This window comes from Triplophysa dalaica, chromosome 12 (assembly GCF_015846415.1).
Source record: "Triplophysa dalaica isolate WHDGS20190420 chromosome 12, ASM1584641v1, whole genome shotgun sequence".
NCBI classification, from domain to species: Eukaryota; Metazoa; Chordata; class Actinopteri; order Cypriniformes; family Nemacheilidae; genus Triplophysa; species Triplophysa dalaica.
This window is the reverse complement of record NC_079553.1, coordinates 6,262,501-6,284,694: the sequence shown is the minus strand read 5'-3', so window position 1 is coordinate 6,284,694 and position 22,194 is coordinate 6,262,501. Positions and strand designations below refer to the sequence as shown.

Sequence of the window (22,194 nt, the reverse complement as noted above, 5' to 3'; positions counted from 1 at the left end):
GTCAAGCCTTCACTCCGCCTCCGAGAGCTGATCATTGGCCAGAATTAGAACGTGGCCAAGAAATTACGCGTCTTGTGATTGGCCATTGTTGATTTTTTTTCGCACTATCGGGTACGCTCACTATACGAAACACTTCGTTTAGTAGGCACGCCGAAGCCATATGTCGTTTTCAATCTGGCCACATTTTAACTGAAATTTGATGTTTTTGTCAAAACTTTCCATTATTATTCGTTTGATTTTTAGACGTAAATGATTTAAAGACGGCAACAAAAGGATACCTGTCTATTTATCAACTAAAGGTTGCCTTCCGGTGTCTTTATTAGGAGTAAGTTTACATGCACACACGTTCATACTGTTTGTAGTACTTACAAACTTAAATAAACGTTAATAAGCACGCACCAGATACACACGTAAGGGTGGCATGTATGTAAGGCATGTGTGGAAAAAATCCATTTTCGCAGATGCTGATAGAATGCTAAAATTTGGGACTTGATATATTCTAACACGGATAACATTCATGGTTAAATGTTCTCTGGAAATTAGTCTGACCCGAATTTAAGTCATCTGTGGTAAAAAGTTCTCCAGCAAGCATAAAATGTAACCCGCTCTACCGCACAATTTTAGCAAACTCCTAACTAAGAATCAGAAGATCTTCCCTCCTCCCCTCTCTCTTTCCCTGGCATGGACTGTACGGCTTATGTGTATACTGTACCAGCGAGGCCGGGGGAGAGCTACAGCGCAGGCTCGACGTCACCTCTCCCATGACGTCACATTGACGTAGCGCATACCAAGCTCGCTTATGTAGAAGGCAGGCACACATAAATCTGCTATTGGACTTTCTCTCGCTCAGCGCGCCACATAAACAAAGGCACATTGCAACTTCAGCTCAGCGCATCCTCTCCGTTACTAATGCCGACACTGTAATAGTGGAGCTTACAGAACCACGGAGTACTTTTTTCTTCTTAGCTAAGAGGAAAATTAGACGAATAATATTTCTGAATGAAAGATAATCAACTTTTTGCGACCACAGAGGCAACTTCATTCAAACACTTTCTTCGTTTTTTACTAAATTCTTCTGGATATGCACAGGGAATTATCAGGGCTTTAAAACACATGTAAAGACGGAATCTCAACAGAAAACAAGTGAGTGGAAATTGTATTTTTAAAAAGTTTACGCATACGTTTACGCAGTGGAATGTGACATTGTACTTTTATTTGTGATTTTTCATTTGGTCTCCATTCATAATTTTTGACAAGGCAAATGTTACGGAGAACTTTCTGGTCCGTGTTTGTCTACAGTGACCTGTTGAATGTTCGGTCTTCACCGCGCAAAGAGACGAACTGTGTTGTTTGCGATGTCTCTGTAGTAGTAGATAGACTGAAACCGGCTTTAATTTGGGAAATGTACAATATTCTCTCTTGTTGTCATGGAAATGGGATGCCACTTCTTTGCCATGGTTAAACCGCTGAGAGCTCGCGCGGTGCCGGTAGAGTCTCGTGAGATGCGCTCGAAAGAGAGGGTCTGAGTGGCACGCGCTCCAGAGATTCTCCTCAAAATTTGGACCCGGTCATGTGCGCGTGCATTTATTCGTTTGTAGTTGTATTTACATTAAGAAGCCTTGACTTGATGTATAGTCTCATCAGTATTGCTTTTCCCACGTTTGAATGAAACATCTAAGCGAGCTCCATTCAGCTGTTTTGTAGCTATACCGAAGGGCGCGCGCAAGATATAACTTACATGTTCACTATATAACAGGTAAATGTGCTAAACCTTTAATAATCTAGTTATTTATATTTATCTTTATTGTCGATTGCATACATAGTGTTAAATTGCCTTCAGAAGACTTTAAACAACTGCTATGACTATGTTACAGTCTGACTGAGCATTTTCGAAGTATCTGTGCAGTGTTTACATTCCAATGTTTGGTAATTGTAAGTGACACCGATAAACTCGAGGTACAGCTTTTTTTATGTAATATATGTGAGGCGTGAGATTTAGGCTAGTATTAACAAAAGAAAGCAAATGTGCATTTTGGGTCATTTAGTTTTGTTAATTTGCACAAAGTTGACAGCTTTGGTCTTTTAATGGCATATTAGAATACAGTCAATAAATGACGACTGGTGTGTCCTCAAGGTTTATGATACATGTATAAATTGATCAGGATAATGATGATCAGGATAATGATCCGACTCTTGTCATAAAATGTTTTATTCTAGAGCACGTGAGATCGGGTCAGAGAGTACAGAGCCTTGCAAAGCGATTTTGGATAAATGCTGTCTCTCTGCCTATTACCCTCAGGTCTCTGTCCCCGTCGGATGTCAAATACCGTTCTCCAAGCTAATTTACTGTACTTGTATTTTTCCATCCCTTTATCTCAACTCTCTCCCTTTCTTTGTGTCGTTGCTGGAAAGCCTCTGTCTTGCGCGCTTATTGAACGCAGAACGGAGCGCCTCTTACAAAGCGCGTGCTTCAGTGCTCTCTCGCGGTTCTCTAGGTTACCGGGGCATTAGCGGACCAGCGTCTCCAGACGTACACACTAAAATACGCTGTCACAATTACAAATAATCCTACTAAAACAAATAATGGAATTATAAAAAGCATCAGGTCAACTCAGAGCTAGAATAGATTATTTTACACAAACTTTTATAAAACCACTCAAAATTTTGGTCATTACGCAATAAATAAACTACTACCTGTTGTCTGACTCCAAATCATACACTTTACTTTGGATTCTTTAACAGAGGTTGGGGTTCGAGATAAGCAGTTGCTTGGCGAGGGCTGGCTTTGTGTGAGCGCGCCTCTGTCAGGGAGGGGGCGCTAGTTGCTTTTAAAAACTCAGCGGTAGCGCGCTTTGCTTTATTTGACAGAGGACGGGGATAGTCCGACTTCGGCGAGTGCCCAGGTGAATATTGTCACTCTTAAGAAAGGAATTAATTTTGAGCTATGAAACACAAACAGCAAGGCAAAAGCTTTTAGTAGACGCTCAGCATTGATCTAATAACATGGAAGCTCGGGCGCAGCACAAGAAGACAAATTAAATATTGCATTTGCAGACTGCTCTGTATGTGTGAGAGCCAGCTAAAAATTTATTTTTACGTTTAAACAATGCATACTTTCATGCACGTTCTCATGTGCTTTATATTTGTCTTTGAATAACAATTGTTGTCCAGTTAAATGTTGTTGGTGGTGGTTTTTAGCATTGTTGACAACGTTGCCCTTTTCTGTAGACCAAGTATCCAAAATGTGTCATTTGTGTTCTGCAACTGTCTGAGGACTGTGTGTACGTTTGAGATATTTTTACAATATTGACATACACGAAACATTGTTTTTTAAACTTGATGTGAATTGTTTTAATTTTACGTGTAGCAAAATGTCAGCTAATGAATTTGAATGACCTTACGCGTCTTTGTAACTCTTTTCATTTCTGCATGCAAATAATATCTAGATTTGAATAAAATCTATGCATTGTAGTGGAACCTAAAGGTAAGTTTTAGTCTACTCTTAACTTAGACATGTTTAAATTAGTTGCAATCTGGTGTAAAATATAAATTATTTGTAAATAACCTAAGTTTATTACACAATCTACATTATCAGGAAAGTGCATCTCTGTTACAAGAACAATGTTTGTGTGTGTGACTTTGTACATGTCGTGGTGAACTAAAGCCTATCGTCTTTCCAATTTTAGACTCCGGTTCGGAAGAGCGTCTGCAGCCCAGGTCTGAGTCCCGGCTACCGGATACCTCATCCGCCGCGTGTGCTGAAGCCGCCCCGAACCCCAGACGAGTGCAGCCTCCACCCGAGAAACCAACCACAATTCAGCGAGCAAAAGGCCAAACAGGTACCACATGCCAAACAAGTCTTATACTACTCTAAAGAGCATTACCAAATATATTTTATTTGCAGACTTATTATAGAGAGTGTTCATATTTATAAAGCGTTTATATCTCTTAGTGTATTAGGCCTTTTTCTTTTTTACTTTGTTTTAAGAAAATACTAAATCTCAAAAGAGAAAAAAATATTTTGTAGCTACTTGTGCCAGGCAATTTTTCGTATGGTCATGTATGGTAAAATTTTTGCTTGTATGACTTTTATAACTTTGAAACTTTAGGACCATGTCGTAATATTTTGTATTCAAATACATATTAAAATAGTATGACAAATGAATAAATAAAAGAAATACAACACCGCTGGTCTGTCTGTATGTTTCATGCTATAACTGGATTGAAGAGAATTCTAGTCTACACTTTATTCGCTAAGATTTTTTTAAAGTAGGCTAGGTTACACAATGGGATTGTTTGTGCAGGAAATAAAGGAAAAAAAAACTGAATATGAACTATTTTTAAAACATGTCACTGTCTTGTATAACATTCAGCAAACTGCTTTTAAACCATTTAAAAACATGAGTCCCGCAGAGTTTGGTTGGATATCGTCTTACTGGCCGACGAGAGGCGTCTTCGATATTGTATTTTATTGCCTTTGAATTTTTTTACATCCACCCAATACTATCATAACACTTAATGTTTTTAATGGTGCGAATGCAACCTCGTGTGCTACTGTAGGAATATCTGTGATGTCTTGGTGTAGGGAAAGTGAAAGTGTGGTTTGCACAAATATATTTGTGCTGTCTGTGTTCCACTGATTATCTGTTTCAAGACACATTAATACTTAAAAGCGTGTCATGTTGTGTAATTTTTATTATTATTATTTGATATCGTTGATTTTTTTGTTTGTTAGATCTATGGCACTCTGACAATGAACAAGCGATCACAGTTATTGGAACAGCTGCATTTTGTCCATCTAAAATGCACATCTCGAGGTTAGAAACTGTTTCATCCATCTAAAGCGCTTTCTTTATAAGCCTGCGTGTGTATTTGTGTGAGGTTCTCTGACTTGTGCATGCGCGCACACACAGAACAATAAAGCATCGTTTCACAATGACTTATGTGGTCTAGACCTCCTTAATCATTTGGAGTTTTACGTTGTGATGGCTGCGTTTCATTTGAATTATCCGTGTTATGATGAAAATGGATCTAAGGCAGATAATCGACATGCTGGTTTGCACGTGTACAAACAAACCACAAACGAATACACACAAAAGATGGTATTAGAGAGTTAAATCGAAATTGTGTGAGTGTGTCTTGTGATTAGTTTTCTTAATTTATGTCGGCCTTAAAGGTGTAAAAGTGTTAAAAACGTGTAACATTGTAGTATTAAACTCCCTTATACATTAAATTACAAAAGTATTTAAAAGCAATTATTTTTTACACAACAGTTTTTGTTTTGTAAAATGACCAGCCTATTTTAAAAAGTATTGTTTTTACTTGCAAAACAAATGTTTAAAACGTAATATAATTTTGGTTTCTTAAATTATACATGAAATGCGTAGGTATGTTTAGCACAATCAAATTTGTAAGGAAGTGCACACGCAACGCGTACACACACACAATATTTTTTTCTATGATGTCGGTAAGAAAGTTTGACTCACTGTGCTATACACCTATACACCACCTCATAGCCTTAAAGCGTTTAATCTAAATATGTGCTGTTCCACTCACATTTTGTAAAAATTAGATTTTTTTTTTAAATTTATTCTCACAAATTATTACTTAGATCTTAAACAGGTGAATAGCCCAAAAATGTCAAGTTAAAAACATAATACATTGGTTTGGAGGGTGACAAAGTTAAAATTAAGTAAATTACAACTATTCAAATTGAGAAGAACGATCAAAAACTTTTAAAACTCTTGAGAAAAAAAGTGCAATTCTATCAGGGAAAGTTCATTTGTTTGAGTTATCCGTTCATGTGATGCCTCGTTTAGTTGGCAAGTAACCTAAGTGTTTACTGAAATTAAACAGATTTTTCTCATTGTGATTTTAAGCCAATATGAGTATGTGTGCATAGACTGTATGATGTGCGTAGGAAACAGGACGCGCGCACACAGTTCGGAGTCATCACAGGTAAAGAAGCGTTTATAATTGATAAGCATCCGGATTTAACTAAACACACATGACGTGTTGGAGGCGTAAGGATTACGGAGTCACTATACCACAGCGTCAATCCGACGTCGGGGCGCTATGTACACTTCCCCACCTAGGGAAAATAAGCAAACAGAGGACACTCACACTCGAGGTAGCTATGCACAGATGCACTTAAACAGCTGTATCTACGCGGTCCGTTGTATATTACATTATATAGGAGAACGATGGCGATTTGCTTTTCCTTGAGCGCAGGACTTGGTCAGAAATAGAGCCGATGAACAGAAACAAGAGAATTTCTCTATGCTGTTAATATTTGTATTACATGTCCACAGGTGCATTGAGTGTGTGCACACTTTAGTGGTTCCAAAGTTTTGATTAATATTCTGCTTTTTGTGTTAACTGTTATTCACTACCTTTGTCTGTCCAGAACATGATATTTTCTTCCGTTTGGCATGTTTTTTTTTTTTTTGCATAATGAGAAATGTAGCCTATATTAAGAATAGTGCCAAGTAGACAAGATATCTGTAAAAATATATAGAGCTCAGTTGTAGAATTAGTTTTTTAAGAGACGTTTTATTCCAAATGACACAGGTCAGGAATGGACATGCACCTTTTTGCATGTGTGCCACCAGCTCATGGCCTAACCCATGTTTCCAGGTGATGGATTTATGTGCTAACTTGGTACTAACAGAAAATGCTGAAATGCTTAAGGTCTTCTCACCTGAAGACAAACTTTGATAGTCATTAAGTCTCTCTCTCCTTTTCTATAGACATGCCCTGTGTTCAGGCCCAGTATGGCCCTGGACCTCACGGGTCCAGCTACTCCACCCAGTCCTTTGGTTACCATGGTGACTACAGCGCTGACCTCATGGCGACAGACTACGCGAAGTGTGAGCTTGGAGGGGGGGAGATCTCTGCGGCGGCGGCCACCACTTCTCTCCCCAGTTTTAATGTGTTTGTAGAGGGGGGCTTCGAGCCCAAACCGTCCTGCCTCTATCAACTCCCTCCTCAACGCCCTATCATCAAGAAGGAGGAGGAGTCTTACCCACCCATGGCACCATCTGATGAGGGAATAGCTGGAAGCTCCATGTACTTTAAGCAGTCACCGCCATCAACCCCCCCCACGCCACTTCACCCCGGCCCGTCCAGCACCTCTTTCTTGTGGGACGAACACAGTCTTCCCCCTGTATCCCAGCAATGCCTGATTGAAGGCCCGCTGAAGACCCCTCGTTTCCCTCATTTCTACGACCAGACGGCCCCACCCTCCACCAGCGGCTACGACACTGCCATCTGCCTCCCGCTGCGCCCCGAACGCTCTCCTTCGTCCTCCTCTTCCTCGTCGCACGTGCCACCCAGCATGGACACACACCCACACTCCCATACACACTCACACATGTACCCACTGAACATGGGTAAGCCAGGTGGCCTGGCGTTTCGTTCCCTGGGCATGGGCCCATGCCCGCCACTCCTGGGGGAGAGTTTGCCATCACCCCCGTGTCGCACCAGCTCTGGAGAGGGTACCTGTGCGGTGTGCGGAGACAATGCAGCCTGCCAGCATTACGGTGTGCGCACCTGTGAGGGATGCAAAGGCTTCTTCAAGGTAAGATCCCTGCACAAACAACAAGAGGGACATCTTTAAATGTTGTAGTTAATATACGCTTATAATCAGATGGGAAAATACTTACGTAGCCTTACAACAGACCCGCCCTTTATAAAGGGTTTCAGCTCCATCATTAATATTTACACAAGCATGACATTGCATACGTATCATGATAATCCTTATTAATCTCCAACTAGAAGAGTCAAACAACAATTTCTGCTGATGTAAAAAAAGAGGATCACAAGCGAGGAGCATTTAGTCACTGTCTTATTTAGACAGCGAACAGTTTAACCGTCTGACAAAAAAATATCCGGGGCCTTTAAAAGCGCAAAGCACTAGAATTAACTTGTGAAATAACGAGGTCAGATGAAACCAAAGGGAAACACTTGCCAGATGGGAAACCTCTCATTTGGATTTCCCATGGTGCATTTTTAAAGAATAGTATGATTGTAGTGTTATGAAAATGGCTGTTTGTGTTTGTTTCTGATTGCTCTGGGCTCCTCGGTGTGTGCTCAATTGCATGCACGTTAGGATTGTGTTGTGTAGTTGTGTCTGTCATTAAATGGAGTGTGAGAGGATTGTGACGGTCAGCATCCTTTTTCCCTTCACTTCATGGCACTCTGGTCCGCGTAGTGTTTGTAAACTGTGTATTTATTAGTGCCCATTAGTTTTGTTCTTGGTTTGAAAGGAGCTCTCGGATGAAGAGCATCCCATAGCTCTGAAACCATCACACCTCACTCTGAGTGTGAAGCTCAGGGTTAACCAACCATTGTCACACACTCGACATGCGTTTGAACCAAGGTTGAAGCCCACCGTGTGAATAGTGATTTTTCAGCTGGGTGTGTTTGTGCATTTAGTTTTAGGGGGATGGGGGGTTACGATGTATATGACATAAGAAGTGTTTAAAGCTGCACGCAAAATCATTTGTTTTCCTGTACAAAGCCTGAAAGAATGTTTAGTTTCAGTTTCAGAGATGTACCATTGTGACATAGGTTTGCTCAGCCTTTTCAGGAAAGTGCTTGCTTGTTTTACTCAGAGAACTAAGCGTCAATGTGTGTGTGTGTGTGTGTCTGAGTGCTCTCACAAATCGTCTGAGTGGCGGTTGCCACGGCGCCTGTGAGGGTCGTTTCCCTCGGTGACCGGTGAGAAGTGTGACAGTGGCGCACACTTAAAATACAGCAGCTTGGAGCTACGGCCAGGAACACACACATACACTGTAGGCTTTTACTGAAAAATTGGATATAAGAATATTATTTTAAAAACATTGCATTTCACATTATTTTTGGGAAAAATTTATAATTCGGCTTTGGTAGTGTTTATTTTAAATATTTCCATTTATTTATCGGTAATCGTTTTTTCTTTAATAAAGGTTTAATAAAGAAAATCGCATAAATACAGTAAAAGTTAAACATGAATAAAGACATTAGAATGAAAAGGAAATTGTTGAAAGACAGCCAGTGAAAGTGAAGGAGACGGCAGAGCTGAAATAATTGAAAATGGCCTGTGGTCTGGTGCAGAAATACATTATGCCTCTTTTCAATTAGTTTCACAATTAGTTTTTATTTAGTAATTAATAAAAGCAGGGGTTGGTAAGCCTGAGGCTTTGAAGCCACTACTGCAACACTGGCACACACGCACGCACACACAAATGACATCCACAAACAATGACATATGCACACTCGCAAGTCTTCAACGATCAGCGTACTTATTTTTATGCATACACACACTCTTACTCACCACCAACTCACAAAACACTCTAACCATTTAATTATCTCAGGCAACTCATTAACTCACAATATAAATATTAGCAGGTGGTTTTTAATGCAGGGAAGCGCATTGTTTGGCATGGTATATTCTTTGTCAGACACTTTTAACATTTTTCATAAATGTGTTTTTATACAATAGAGCTTAGACCTTATTATTTTCAATATGCACATTGATTCTTAGTACATTAGTTCGACAAAATGGGGAATGCATTTATATTCTCATTACTCCCGCCTCGTCGCAATTTAGTTTTATGTTCATTAATAAGCACTAAATCAATTCGCAATTCGCTCCCTTCTACTTTCCATCTGAATACGAATGGCTGCCGCTGTTTCAGAATGAAAATGACAAATAAGTGGCAAATATCTACACGTGAAATCTTTTCTCCGTTTTGCTCACTCCACTTATTTTCACATCATTTCTTTGGTTCGTAATTTGCTCTGTGACTCATAACGAACTCTGAGTGGGAATATTTATTCTGAATATTTACCTAATGGAGGGCCAGGACAGGCAGGCTCATTCACCAAACCTCCACAACCCACTTCACCGGAATTAAACTTTAACAGCTCTTATCGTAAGCAAAACTGAATTACAACTGATCTCAAGCCCTTCGTTTGGTAAGCTTTATACTAATTAAATCAGTTGCAACAAAAATAAATGTGTTTATGTCAGTATTGTAACGTTTATGAAGTTTTGAAAAATAAACAAGAAAATATGATTTGTTCTTACATGTAGTTTGTCTTAAGCGGAGCGCAATAGCAGGAAGAAGTCACTGTCTCATAATACACCGATAGTGTGCAACACACACACACACGCACGCACACATGGGCACACACATACACACACTTAACCAATTAATGATGACCCAGTTCCACCTCTTCTATTGAACAGCCATACATACACATCTAATTACACACCCAGAGGAAAGTGAGAGTGGGTGAGAGAGAGGAAGTCTGATCATCTCTGATTATGGAAGGAGAGGACGAGCGGAGGGGGATATAAGTTCCCGGAGGGGTTTTAATGTGCGACAGGGCCATTAGCACATGTTTCATGTCATGAACCCACAACTGCTTGTCTTTACTGACCCTACGGACCCTGCTGTGCACTGGACCGCAACTTTTTGTGTCTGTTTACGTGTGTACGAAAATTACGGTAGTATAGACAATGTCAGGTCAAGTCAAGCACTCTATTGTCATTTTACAGATACAATGATTTTAATGTGAGTCTTATGTTTTTTTCTATTTGTGTCCATAGCAGAAAGTGAGAGATATGTTAATTATAGCTAAATTATAATCTCACATGCCCTTTTACCATTTTAACATGTCAGGAAATTGAAGAAATAAATGATCGTAATCTTAAAAATCATTGCACTGTTCGCAGTGTGACATCATTTACAGCATAAATAAACAAAATACACAGAATGAGGTTGCAGTCACCTAATACCATCCACGCAGCCATTTATCTCATTTCACGACCATCATAAGATGTCTTATCATGCGATAAAACTTGTTTGTGGACCGTGCACTTGCTGCGACTGGCAGACTGGATGATCTGTCACTGTGTGATCTGTAAGGACAGTTTCCCTCAGATAACATTCATGGGTTTTCATGGGGCGTGTGAAAAGGATTTAATATGATGTTTCACATGATTTTTGAAATCAAGTCTTGAATAAAGTCAATTCAGTATTAGCTCTAATGCGACATATACTTTAACAAATGAGCGTTGGTGCAATTGTGTTTACGGGGTAGTTTTCACATTTTTGACCATCAGTTTAAGTGAAATATGAGAGACCGTGCTAATGGATGAAAGGCTTGTGTGGGTGCGTGTCTTAGCTACACCTGATGGTAGAATTCCAGTTTCCTGGGAAGAGCAGGTGGTATCATCGATTTCATTTACACCTGTTGGAAACAAATGTGTCTGTATATCATTATTTGCATTTATTGTAATAGTGCTTTTCTTTAAACTATAAGTAAAGTGAGAATAAACCATTCTAATGTTTAAATATAATCAAATTCATCAAGTCATATCTGATAAGTGTTTGACTTTGTATACATTTTTACAAGTTACAACTTATAAAAACAAGTAGAAATTTATAAACATATTATGTTGAGCTAAAATAATGTTTAACAAATTATGCTTTACAGTGTACTTGTACATTGATACTTGCCACTACGCATACATAAAAAGTTTTGTTCATCTTTCAGCAAAATAAATGGGAAGATAAATGATGATTTTTGTTGGTTTGTTTTGGAACTTTCAACTAGCAGTGTAGTTAATTGAATAACAACTCAATGAAACCGGCATTGTTGATGCAAATGTTAATGCTATTAAACTGGCCGCAGTTGTAGCTTGTTAAAACGTTGTTTTTGTTTGTTTTGGATATTGCCTTAACCACCATAGAGCCTACCGGTCTCACGCAATCGCATTATATTGTTGTTTAGCACCACGTGCACTTGATGTTTGAACCGCACTGTCACGCGCAAGTATTTTCCTCCTCACCACAGTTTCGACGGCGGGAATGCTCGCAGATCGTTTTGATTGCGTTTTAATAAGGTCAGCAATAATCGCGCGTATCCAGCCGAGGGGAAAACAACCCCCAGGGGGGCTATTGCGGAGAAGCGGTCCGCCAAAACCCCGAGGTGCCGTCGGCTGACCCGCGAGTTTCACAAACAATTTTATCACGCAGTGCGTCATGTCTCGCGGGAACGGCTTCAGCACGCTTCGCGCTGATCTTCATTGTCAGTGGCTCGCGCTAATAAAATTGTCCCTCCTGCAGGCAAAGCATGTCGGGAAATTAATTTTATCTAATTATCCTGATGGAGCTGTAGCTTTTTCACGCTGTAATTAAAATCTGACCTGCGAGCTTCCTTTTTAATTCTTAGCCGTAAATGAATCAAACTAAATAAAATGTTTAGACCTGTTCGCTTATTGTTTCCCCCCCATCTTCTTTTTCCGTGTATATGGTTGGTGGCTGCAGAGGACGGTGCAGAAGAATGCAAAGTATGTGTGTTTGGCCAGTAAAAACTGCCCCGTGGACAAAAGGAGAAGAAATCGGTGCCAATACTGCCGTTTCCAAAAGTGTCTCAGTGTAGGCATGGTGAAAGAAGGTAACACACACACACACACACACACACATGTCTGGTTTATTATATCCGTGGGGACAGTCCATAGCCGTAATGATTTTTATACTGTACAAACTGTATATTGTATCCCCTGATCCTAAACCTAAAGATTATAGAAAACTATAAGCTATTTATAAAATTGATAAGCTATTTTGCCAATGGGGACGTCAGTTTTGGTCCCCACTGTGACATGAGTCCCCATAAGTTGGCATTCAGGTTCAGGTCCCCCCTGGGGATATAAAAACAAGGCCTCACATCACAAACACAAACCTTTAAAACAGTACACAAAAACAAAGGGATACTACCTGAATCTAAGTGAAAATATGCATTGTGGACAATTTACTCAAGCTTATTATCACACAATGGGCCCTGGTGCATATGACCTCAGCTGGACCTCTAGTTAGCGCCTGACGGAAAGGATAGACACTCTTTCCCCTAATCATTTAAAACCTACAGTCGTGCACACTATGATGAAGATGCGGTGTGCGTTAATGTGAATTTGGCGCATAGCTGGTTCAGTTGGTTAGTAGGTCTGTGAATGAATTAGCTGTAATGGAGGTGTTTACCGGCTGTACTTTGTTTCTGCAATCACATCCTATCAGCAGCTCCAGAGCCGGTAATAACAAGCCATACAGAAGAGTCACAGGCCTGTGTTTATGGGGACATTTAATTCTTATAGAATTTATATATGAATGTGGTGTGATTCAAAAAGATCACACATTAGTTAATCTTTCGCATCTAGGCTGAGGAACATGATGGATGTATATTGTTCTTCATATAGCTGACATTCTCTGTCCTCTCGTTCTAAGACCAAACGTACAGCTTTCAACCGCCCCCTACTGGTCAATCCAACATTCTTGGAGAGGAATTGTTTAGGGGAAAAGCAAAAGTCTGAAAACATAAAAAAGTACACCTCCGGACATTTATATCAAAGGCTGTATAAATGCACCTGATGTACCGAGACAACTTGGTTTGATTTACACCAGTGTCCTGTCCAAGAGACCCACAGCACCTATTTATTTTGAACTTTTCACCATGGCCTCAAATTAGTGTCACGTAGGAGATACAAATTGTGTTGATCTCCAGGATTGTACTTTACTAACAGTAATTTAAAAGATTAGGCAATAAAGTTTAATAAATATGGCTCGTATGTTCACATTCATAAATGTAAGTACTAGTTTTACTTTAAGGTTCTATTGCATTTTCTAAAAAAAATTGTGTTTTTAAAACAGTGGTACGCACAGATAACTTGAAGGGGAGGAGAGGTCGCCTCCCATCCAAACCAAAAAGTCCGCTTCAGTCCGAGTCCTCACCCCCATCACCTCCTCTTAGCCTGCTCAATGCGCTAGTTCGGGCCTACTCTCAGTCTACACCACGAGAACTAGACTACAGTCAGGTACCTGAGTTTGTGTTTTGAAAATCTTTTACATTTTTGGATGAACTATCCTTTTAATATAAAATTATGTTGCTTGATATTTTCGTATCAATTGGCTTGTAATATGTGTGGAATCATCATTCTTTCTTCCTGTAGTTCAGCGCGGTTGAGCCGGTGGGACTGTCTGAGTCTCAACAGATTCATATGATCTACAGAGTGCTAACCGGCTCTATGGAGGTGACACGCTGCTGGGCCGAACGTCTGCCCGGATTCTCTGAGCTTCACCATGATGACCAGAACCTTCTCATTGACTCGGCTTTTCTTGAGCTATTCGTGCTTCGCCTCGCCAACAGGTAACGCATAACTTCACAGATGTGTTCATACAATGTCAGGGTTTGATTCCCAGGGTTCTCACATACAGATATTATAAATGTTTACCTTAATTGAGTCATTTAAGGTGTGCTAATGCTGCAAGGAATTGGACAGATACTTTTTCTTAAATATAAATCATTTTTTAAAAGCTACACAAATATACATGCAAATCCATGAAAACTGTAATACGATCTAGAAATAAAAAAATAAAACAACGTTTTTTTCACGTAGCTCAGACCGCAACAGCAATATTTGGGGTTTAATGCAGTGTAATGTGTTTTGGATAAAAGTGTCAGCTAAATGCATACATGTAAATAATTAATGTCATGTAATGGCATTTTTAGATTGGCAAGGGGGTGGATGTAATATTTAACTCTTTAGTCCACCCATAATATTTTTTGGCATCTGTCAACCGGTTTTTCCCATGCAGTTATTGATGTCTTTAAAGACTGTTTCCTTCTGCATGACACATTAGCAAGAGGTGTAAAATATCATTATGACTGTTAAGTAAGACAGCGTCATGATTTCTATTATATAACACACTACATTTACTATGAGTAACTATTTATGTCACAGCGGCTCCATGACTCTGTGTGTGTGTACGTATGTATTATTTCTATTCAGCACTGTAGGGTTTCTATGGACACTGTGTGGATGCTCTAGTGGAATTCACTTATTGGTTTTTTAAGTTTAACAGCCGCCCTAGACTAACCCTCTCCCCCTGACATTGTGTGTCAGAAACAGTTGGGTTACTGTTAAATTATGTCACATTTGTTTTGGCCTTTTATGTTTTTAACGTTGTTGTACAGCTCAATTCCATATTAGAATTGATTTGTTGTTTTTAGTTTTTAACTACAAGTGTTTTTTTGTGTGTGGATGTGTCTGTTGTGAGTCAGTGACATTCTAATGTTGCTTTAACAGGAAGTGGATTCTTGTGTCAGCTCAGCTGCTCCCTGTTCAACTTGCACTGGTGCGCTAACCTCCCCTTCTTTCCATCCCTCTCTCTTTCTCTTTCTGATGGTGTTAAAGCAGGTGCGGGTAGGGAGGGCAGTGGGTGGTGGCGTCACAGCCTCAGTAGGGAGCTGCAGACTTGGGTTCTGACTCATTTCAGTGGGGGGATTCATCCGGGTTTACGTCAGATACGCTCTCAAATTCTCAAGACACACTCACGCGTGTGGAGACTTCACGACATGGGCAACCGTACACATTTTCCGCTCATATGTGCACTATTCTGACACCTTTTGAAAATAGGCAAAACATCTAAAACACAATGTGATCACATTTCACACACTACACTCACTTATTGAGATGCATACATTTAACCCCACACGGACGCCATTGAATGAATGAATGGATGGCGTGAATTTGTAATATTAATGTTGTTAATTTTCGCCGTTATTATGACAGTATTTGTATTCTGTTTTTTACTCTCTCCTTGTCTTTACTAGTAGTTGATAATTGGTGAATTCCATATGCTCTTGTGCTCTTGAAGGCAAAGCTATGGCTTCTTCCAAAAGTCTCTTATGTCCACATTTGCTCTTGTTTACATAAATTTGTTCTTCAATGTTTTCATACACTGAGCAACAGTATGTATGTTGAATATTGAACTGAAGATTAACATAAAATGTGTAGTGAATATTGAAACATGCAATTGGCTGCTTTGTTCTGGAGATAATTTGATGTTAAAGGGATAGTCCACTCAATCTTTTGCTCACCAGCCAGCTTTAGCTCACTCGCTTGTCATGTAAAACCTGTATGACTTACTTTCTTCTGCAGAACACAAAAGAAGTTGTTTTGCAAAATGTCGGTAACCAAACATTGGCGGCACCCATTCACTTGCATTGCTTTTGAGTCAACACAATAGAAGTCCATTGGCACCGCTGTTGTTCGGTTAACAACATTCTTCTGAATATCTTCTTTTGTGTCCTGCACAAGTCATACAGGTTTTAAAAAACAAGACCGGGTGTAATTGAAGACAGAATTAAAATTTTAAGGTGAACTATCAATGTTTTTGATGGCCTCATACAGACAATGCCATGCACCCTTAAGAGGGCTTGGTCTTGTAGTATAACAAGTTCTTTTAATACTTTTTATTGGTTAAATATTAGCAAAACCCGTAGACAAGCACGAAGGTTGATCAATAGTTATAATTTATTAAATCAAAATTATTATAAAATTGAGATAAAAGGCCCGACAGTGAGGATAAGCATTCACATGCATTGGGTTAAAACCATTGGATTGCTTTAATGAAGCACATGTTTTGATTATTTACCCCTAAGAGCTTCAAAAGCGACTGGAGATGACTCTCTTGTATCTGTATTTCCCTTCACCCCTTTTCCGTTACACCTCCTTGACTATACGAGTGTGCGCTTTTCATGCGGACTAATGAAGAACAGTTCATGCAGCAGAAGCCAGCACTCCACAGGAAAAAGAGAGGAAGTTTTTCTTCCTAAATTGCAGGGTTAAGAGTGAAAGAGAGCAAGAGAAAGAGAGAGAGATGAGTGGATGCAGAACAAGATACGAGTGGGGAGAGAGTGTTTGGGTGTTTCGGCGCAATTATGCGCAAACGTTCTTCCTCGACGTTTTTATTCCACTATTAAAACTGCAAATAAATTTTCGACCTCGGAATACAATGAGACCACGAAGACTTTACTGCTTTGACCCAAAAGCCTCTACTGAAGGACACAGCAGTGAGCGAGAGAGAGGGAGAAATAAAGAGTTTAATCTCAGGAATGTTTTAAAGCTTTAATTGGGAAAGCTTGGCATAATTAGGTCCATTCCAATCTTTGATGTGCTCTTCCCCGTGCTGGCTTTCATTTGTCGCTATGGTAATTGTTTCCGTGCAGTATGTCTTAAACACAGATTTTCAGCGGCCAATTGGAGCACGGATCGTCATCACATGAATCAGAGAGAGGTGATAATCAGTGTGTTTATGTGTGTGTGTGTGTGTGTGTATCGCAGCAGTGTGATAGCGTGTCTACACGCAGAATTAAAGGCTCAAAAATGCTAAATTGAAACAGGTACCTGTTCTGAAGGGAAAGAGAAGAAAGCTGATTAATTAAAAGATGAAAGCGGCACACTGATCTCCTGCCTTCAAACACCACCTTGAAGCAGTATAAATAACAACAGTTCTTCAAGTGATCCCCCCCTCTGTCTCATTTTTGCGCAGGTCATTGCTGGCAGAAGAGAAGTTCGTGTTTTGTACGGGCCAGGTCCTGCATCGGCTGCAGTGTCTGCGGGGCTTCGGCGAGTGGCTGGACTCCATCCGAGACTTCAGTGCTCACCTTCAGAGTCTCAACCTTGACCTGCCTGCTTTCTCCTGTCTGTGCGCCCTGGTGCTGCTCACAGGTAATACACAAGCTTCCCCAACACACTGACCTGCTGTTCTCTCAAGTTTTTCCAAAATATCTTCTTTATTATTTTGTGGAAGTAAGAAAGTCATAGGTTTGAAATAACAAGATGGTGAGTAAATGGTGACAGAATTTTCATTTTTGGGTAAACTGTCCCTTAAAGCAGAAGCTCTCACAGGGGCCGTTGCATGCTCCCCACAATGCCGGTAATTTTAGCTTTTAATATACGTAGGTGCACGACATACGCAAAATGACCCACACACCTTATGGAAGGAAGTTTAAGTAATCCCTATCCTGATCTTTACACCCTTTTTGTCTGGCTGCTAGTTGTTGTCACAGTGATCACAGGTGTGGGGCAGGTGCTGACGGAGATTAGGTTCACTTGAACATCAGGAATAATCCCTCTTAATCACATACACACACAGCAGAGACAGGGTGTGACGCTTTAACATGTTTCCTCAGTGAGCTCAGGTGGAGATGGTTGATTATTGGTTGACCAAGTTGGACTGTGTGTGCGTGCGTGTGTATTTGTGTGTTTGGGTCAGCAGGTGCATTAATTTTACCATGCATTTTTAACAGCGAGGCAAAACAACAGCCCTTTATACAGACACACTCTCAATCACACAAAAGCCTCTTTAGGATATTCTGACAAATTTTTACACAAACGTTGTTAAAGGGATAGTTCACCCACATTCTGTAAAATATCCTCCTTTGTTTTCTTGAGAAGAAAAAAGCCATACATGTTTGAAAAGACAAGAGGGAGAGTAAATTAAGACAGAAAATTCATTTTCGGGTAAACTGTACCTTTAATGTGACAATGTCTGGTGGAAATAAGATGTGCAAATAAACAAGAAACAACACTAATCAATTACAAATGGGTTGTATTTTAGAAAGAAAAAAAAATACTCATAAATATTACATTCGTATTTTGCTTACTTTTAAACAAATAATGCCTGAATAGTTAATTAAACTATTAGTTAGTTCTCTCCAATAATCTAGATGTGCAGCAGAAGTCTTTTCAAAGGACTTTTTTTAAATAACACATGCTCGAATAAATAATTCCCAATGAGACCAAGATCCTGCATTAAGAAAGTAAACTGGATCTATTTTGATTTTGCAATGACTTTTATAACAGCAAGTGGCAAAAAAGAAACAAAAAGAGATGTCTAGCCATCAATTTACTCAGTCACTCATCCAGCGCCCCGTGTTCACCTCCCTTTTCTCGACCAGAGACTGCAGAAGAATGTGTGCAAGTGTTTGTGTAGCCCCTATGGAGCAGCACTTAACTCTGTAGAGGAATTGAGCGCTACTCAGCGGAGCTCTGCCCTCCTCCATTCCCCCCCTCTCTCTCTCTCTCTCTCTCTCTTCGTTCTCTCTCTTTCTATCTCTCTCTAACTCTCCAGTCCTCCACTCAGTCTATCGACCCTCTAAAAGTGTCTGCGGTGAAAGAGCGCCATCGATCATCCCCCAAGAGAGAGAGAGAAAGCAGTGAGAGTGTGAGAGGACGTAGGCTGAATGCAGCGAGCATGCAGCTAGTCCAAACACGCAGAATTGAAAGCACAGATAAATCCAAACCAAGGCAACCTCACACTTCCGCTCTATGGCCGCTCTATACTCAATGTGGACACAACACACACACATTGGTGTGAGAAATGAGAGAGACGGAATCATAAGGAATGAAAATGTTCTGGTTCCAGTTCTGATTCTATTAAATGTCAGTGATGTCATAACATGAATGAATACATTAACTATTTTTTTGTACTTTTTAAGAAGCTTTCTGTCCATACAGTACTAAACAAAAAAGCATTTGGTAGGATTTTCAATAAAACTGTCCAAGAACAATTAACAGGACTGAATTTTTCTGTCCTTTTTTATTTATTTGATTATTTCAAATCAAACATGAAATCAAACAGTCTGTACTGGTGATATGAATTTAGTAACACAAAGTGATAAAACACTCATTATCACAGTCAGAAACACATGGGACATGCTGAAGCCAAACATTGGGTCCGTAGTGTATCTCTACCATACACATGCAAAATGTATACAACATATTATATGAAAACAGGCTTGTGTGTTTGCGGGGTCATATATTAATCTCACATTAACAGGCCGCTGGCGTTCAGGGACCGCAGGGTTGCTATGGGTAACTGAATTAGTGCTGGATTCTAATTTAATTTAGTTACTCATTGGTTCAGATAATCTTTCTAATTGCTCTGCATCCATTTGAATAAATGCTTTAAAATGTATGTGAACCTGCATGCTTGTGTGTGCATGTGTGTTTATTTACATGCACAGACGTTACATCTAATGTGGTGTAAATTGACAAACTGTATTGACATTTTAACAAATAGACCTATTAAGGTGAAATGAAATAGTTACTCATTGTCTTTCTCGGTCTCTCCCACTTAAGAACAATGTCCTGGCCTGAAGGAGCCCAAGAAAGTGGAGGAACTGCAATCCAAACTAATCTGCTGCCTGCGAGATCACCTGAGCTCGGTCGGGGCAGGAGGTGTGGCTTCCGCCGGCAAGGCCCCACCCTCCGTGGGAGCTGTGCTTGGCTTGAGAGCGGAGCTTCGATCTCAGCGCACGCAAGGATTTCAGAGGATCTTCTACCTGAAGCTTGAGGACCTGGTCCCGCCCCCACCACTCATCGATAGGTTTCTGGACACTTTGCCCTATTGATGACCACGCCCACTTTGAATGCCACTGACACGCCCACAGTCTCACTCAGACACGCCCAAGCGGCTGTAAACTCATCTTATGGGGACAGAGCCAGTAGCCAAAAGTGACACTGAACTCAATTTCCCACAAGTCCCCAGATCCTCAGAGAAAAGGACTCCACGTTGTCTGAGGAGAAGAATATGAACCAATCATATAAGCGCTTTTGTTCTCTGCTCTGCGCCTGATAGTATAGAAATGGGACAGGGATGTAGCGTATAAGTATGACTGACAAAGCCCTCATTGGGAAGAGCGCAAGGCCTGTAGCTCAGCGTGTTACGTCAGGAGAAGTATTATTGGTGCGAGAGCTTGTGCTTACATGTGTGTTTGTGTGAGTAAGCAGACAGTCCGAAAGTTCCACCAAAATCCACATCAGTTGCGTTTGTTACTCATAAACACGTGCACGCAAACTGTCCTTTCACACATACACACAGACCTAAAAGCCAGCTTCAGATGCCAGATTATGACATATCAACTGTTGTTGGCAGATACAAAGTTGATGTGTGTGTGAAAACACGTAGGAGTGTTTCTGAGGGAGGCTTTCGAGACACAAACAAAACGACAGAGTGCATTAATGTCCAGAATCACAGTTGATCACACCCCAAAAACCTGCAAACAAGTGCAATTTACTAAGTGCTATTGTAAACGAAAAGAGAGAGAGTGTGTGTGTGTGTGTTTGCGTGTGTGTGTGTGTTTGTTCCAGTCCTATTTCAAACTCTAAATTATTTTAATACTAAGACTCGCCTTTTAAGGTAAAGGTTTCAAATTGAGTTGATTTAGCCCAGTCTGCGCACTAACTTTTTAACGACGAAGTTCCACAGACTTGAAATTACTATAGTGTGTTTTTTAATTATCAAAAACCAAGGTATTTTAGGGGTAGGATAACGGTTTGAAATTATTAGAAGTAGAATTGGGGCTTCGAGCACTTAAATAATGGGAAGAAGATAAGAGAAGGAGGGGGGAGAGAGGGGTGCAGAGAGGGGACGGGATGGAATGAAACATTCCGCGTTCATGCTCATTTTTGTATGTTTATAATGTCTACCCCATTTATTGAAATGAAGGACATTGTTGCAAAAATGTCTTTTTTATGTACAAAAAGTCAAATGGATTATATGCATGGTTTTCTCCTCGCCTCTGCTTGTATTTATTTTGCGAAGACTGCTGGCTCTACAAGGGCTCGTACACATTTTCTGACCGGGCGTAATCGCTTACTTTACGCTACGGCAGCAGTTTGAACAGAGTACAGATTATAAATATATAAATATATATATATACACAATACAAAACTAATATTTTGAAGTGTTTTTATCTGATAGCTTTTTCAAATCTTGTGGTACCAGTTGTGCATTGTTTTTTGGAAAAGAAACATGAAAAAATGAAAAAAATGTTTTGTTTTTCAATGTCCCTTGATTTTAGTTTTGTTTTTTCTTTTTGGTTCACTGGAGGCTCTGTTCAGCACTTTGAAATCATAAAAAACCCTTCTGACTATTTGTCTGAAAGCGTCCTTTTTCTTTAACCTCTGTGTAGAGTTTTTTGTGTGAAGTGTTTTTCTGTTGAAGTCAATGTTTGTTGTTGTAACTCAGGATGAGAGCGAGGGGCTATCCCTTTTGTCAAGTACAAAAACACGGATGTGCCAGGTAGTTTATCATCCTAATACTATCAGGTACCTGATCTTGTGTGTGTTTGGCGGCTCTTCGAGACCCCATGGCATTGAGCTTATGAGGTATGAGAGAGAGAAACTGAGCTGAGGGATAGATTCAGATCATTTTGGGGGACCACATCAGGCTAGTGGTTCTTGTTAAGCCACATCGATCCACGTTGTGACATTTCGGAGCAGAAACACTCGTCCACATTCAAACTGGCATGGCTGATCTTGCTCTGTCTTTCTCCATCTCTTTGCTAATTTGTCAT

At 40.1% G+C, this 22,194-nt stretch overlaps 1 protein-coding gene across 2 annotated transcripts; it reads left to right on the top strand.

Annotated features, from left to right (window-relative positions):
* Positions 1–823: 823 nt before the first annotated feature.
* Positions 824–21,773, top strand: nr4a3 (nuclear receptor subfamily 4, group A, member 3). Of its 2 annotated transcripts, XM_056762187.1 has the most exons (9): positions 824–1,143; positions 3,687–3,839; positions 4,736–4,817; positions 6,750–7,579; positions 12,321–12,450; positions 13,698–13,861; positions 13,997–14,193; positions 17,382–17,560; positions 19,976–21,773. In XM_056762187.1, the coding sequence occupies exons 3-9, from the start codon at positions 4,754–4,756 to the stop codon at positions 20,245–20,247; spliced, it is 1,836 nt and encodes a 611-aa protein (XP_056618165.1). In that variant the 5' UTR covers positions 824–1,143; positions 3,687–3,839; positions 4,736–4,753; the 3' UTR covers positions 20,248–21,773. The 2 variants fall into 2 exon arrangements, with proteins under 2 accessions (XP_056618165.1, XP_056618166.1); XM_056762188.1 differs by lacking the exon at positions 4,736–4,817.
* The last annotated feature ends 421 nt before the right edge of the window (positions 21,774–22,194 follow it).

Excerpts from the sequence above, each read along its gene's own strand:
- nr4a3 (XM_056762187.1), top strand. The coding sequence starts at position 4,754 with ATGAACAAGCGATCACAGTTATTGGAACAGCTGCATTTTGTCCATCTA. Across the intron at positions 7,580-12,320 it reads GATGCAAAGGCTTCTTCAAG|AGGACGGTGCAGAAGAATGC; the intron begins GTAAGATCCCTG and ends TGGTGGCTGCAG. Across the intron at positions 17,561-19,975 it reads CGCCCTGGTGCTGCTCACAG|AACAATGTCCTGGCCTGAAG; the intron begins GTAATACACAAG and ends CTCCCACTTAAG.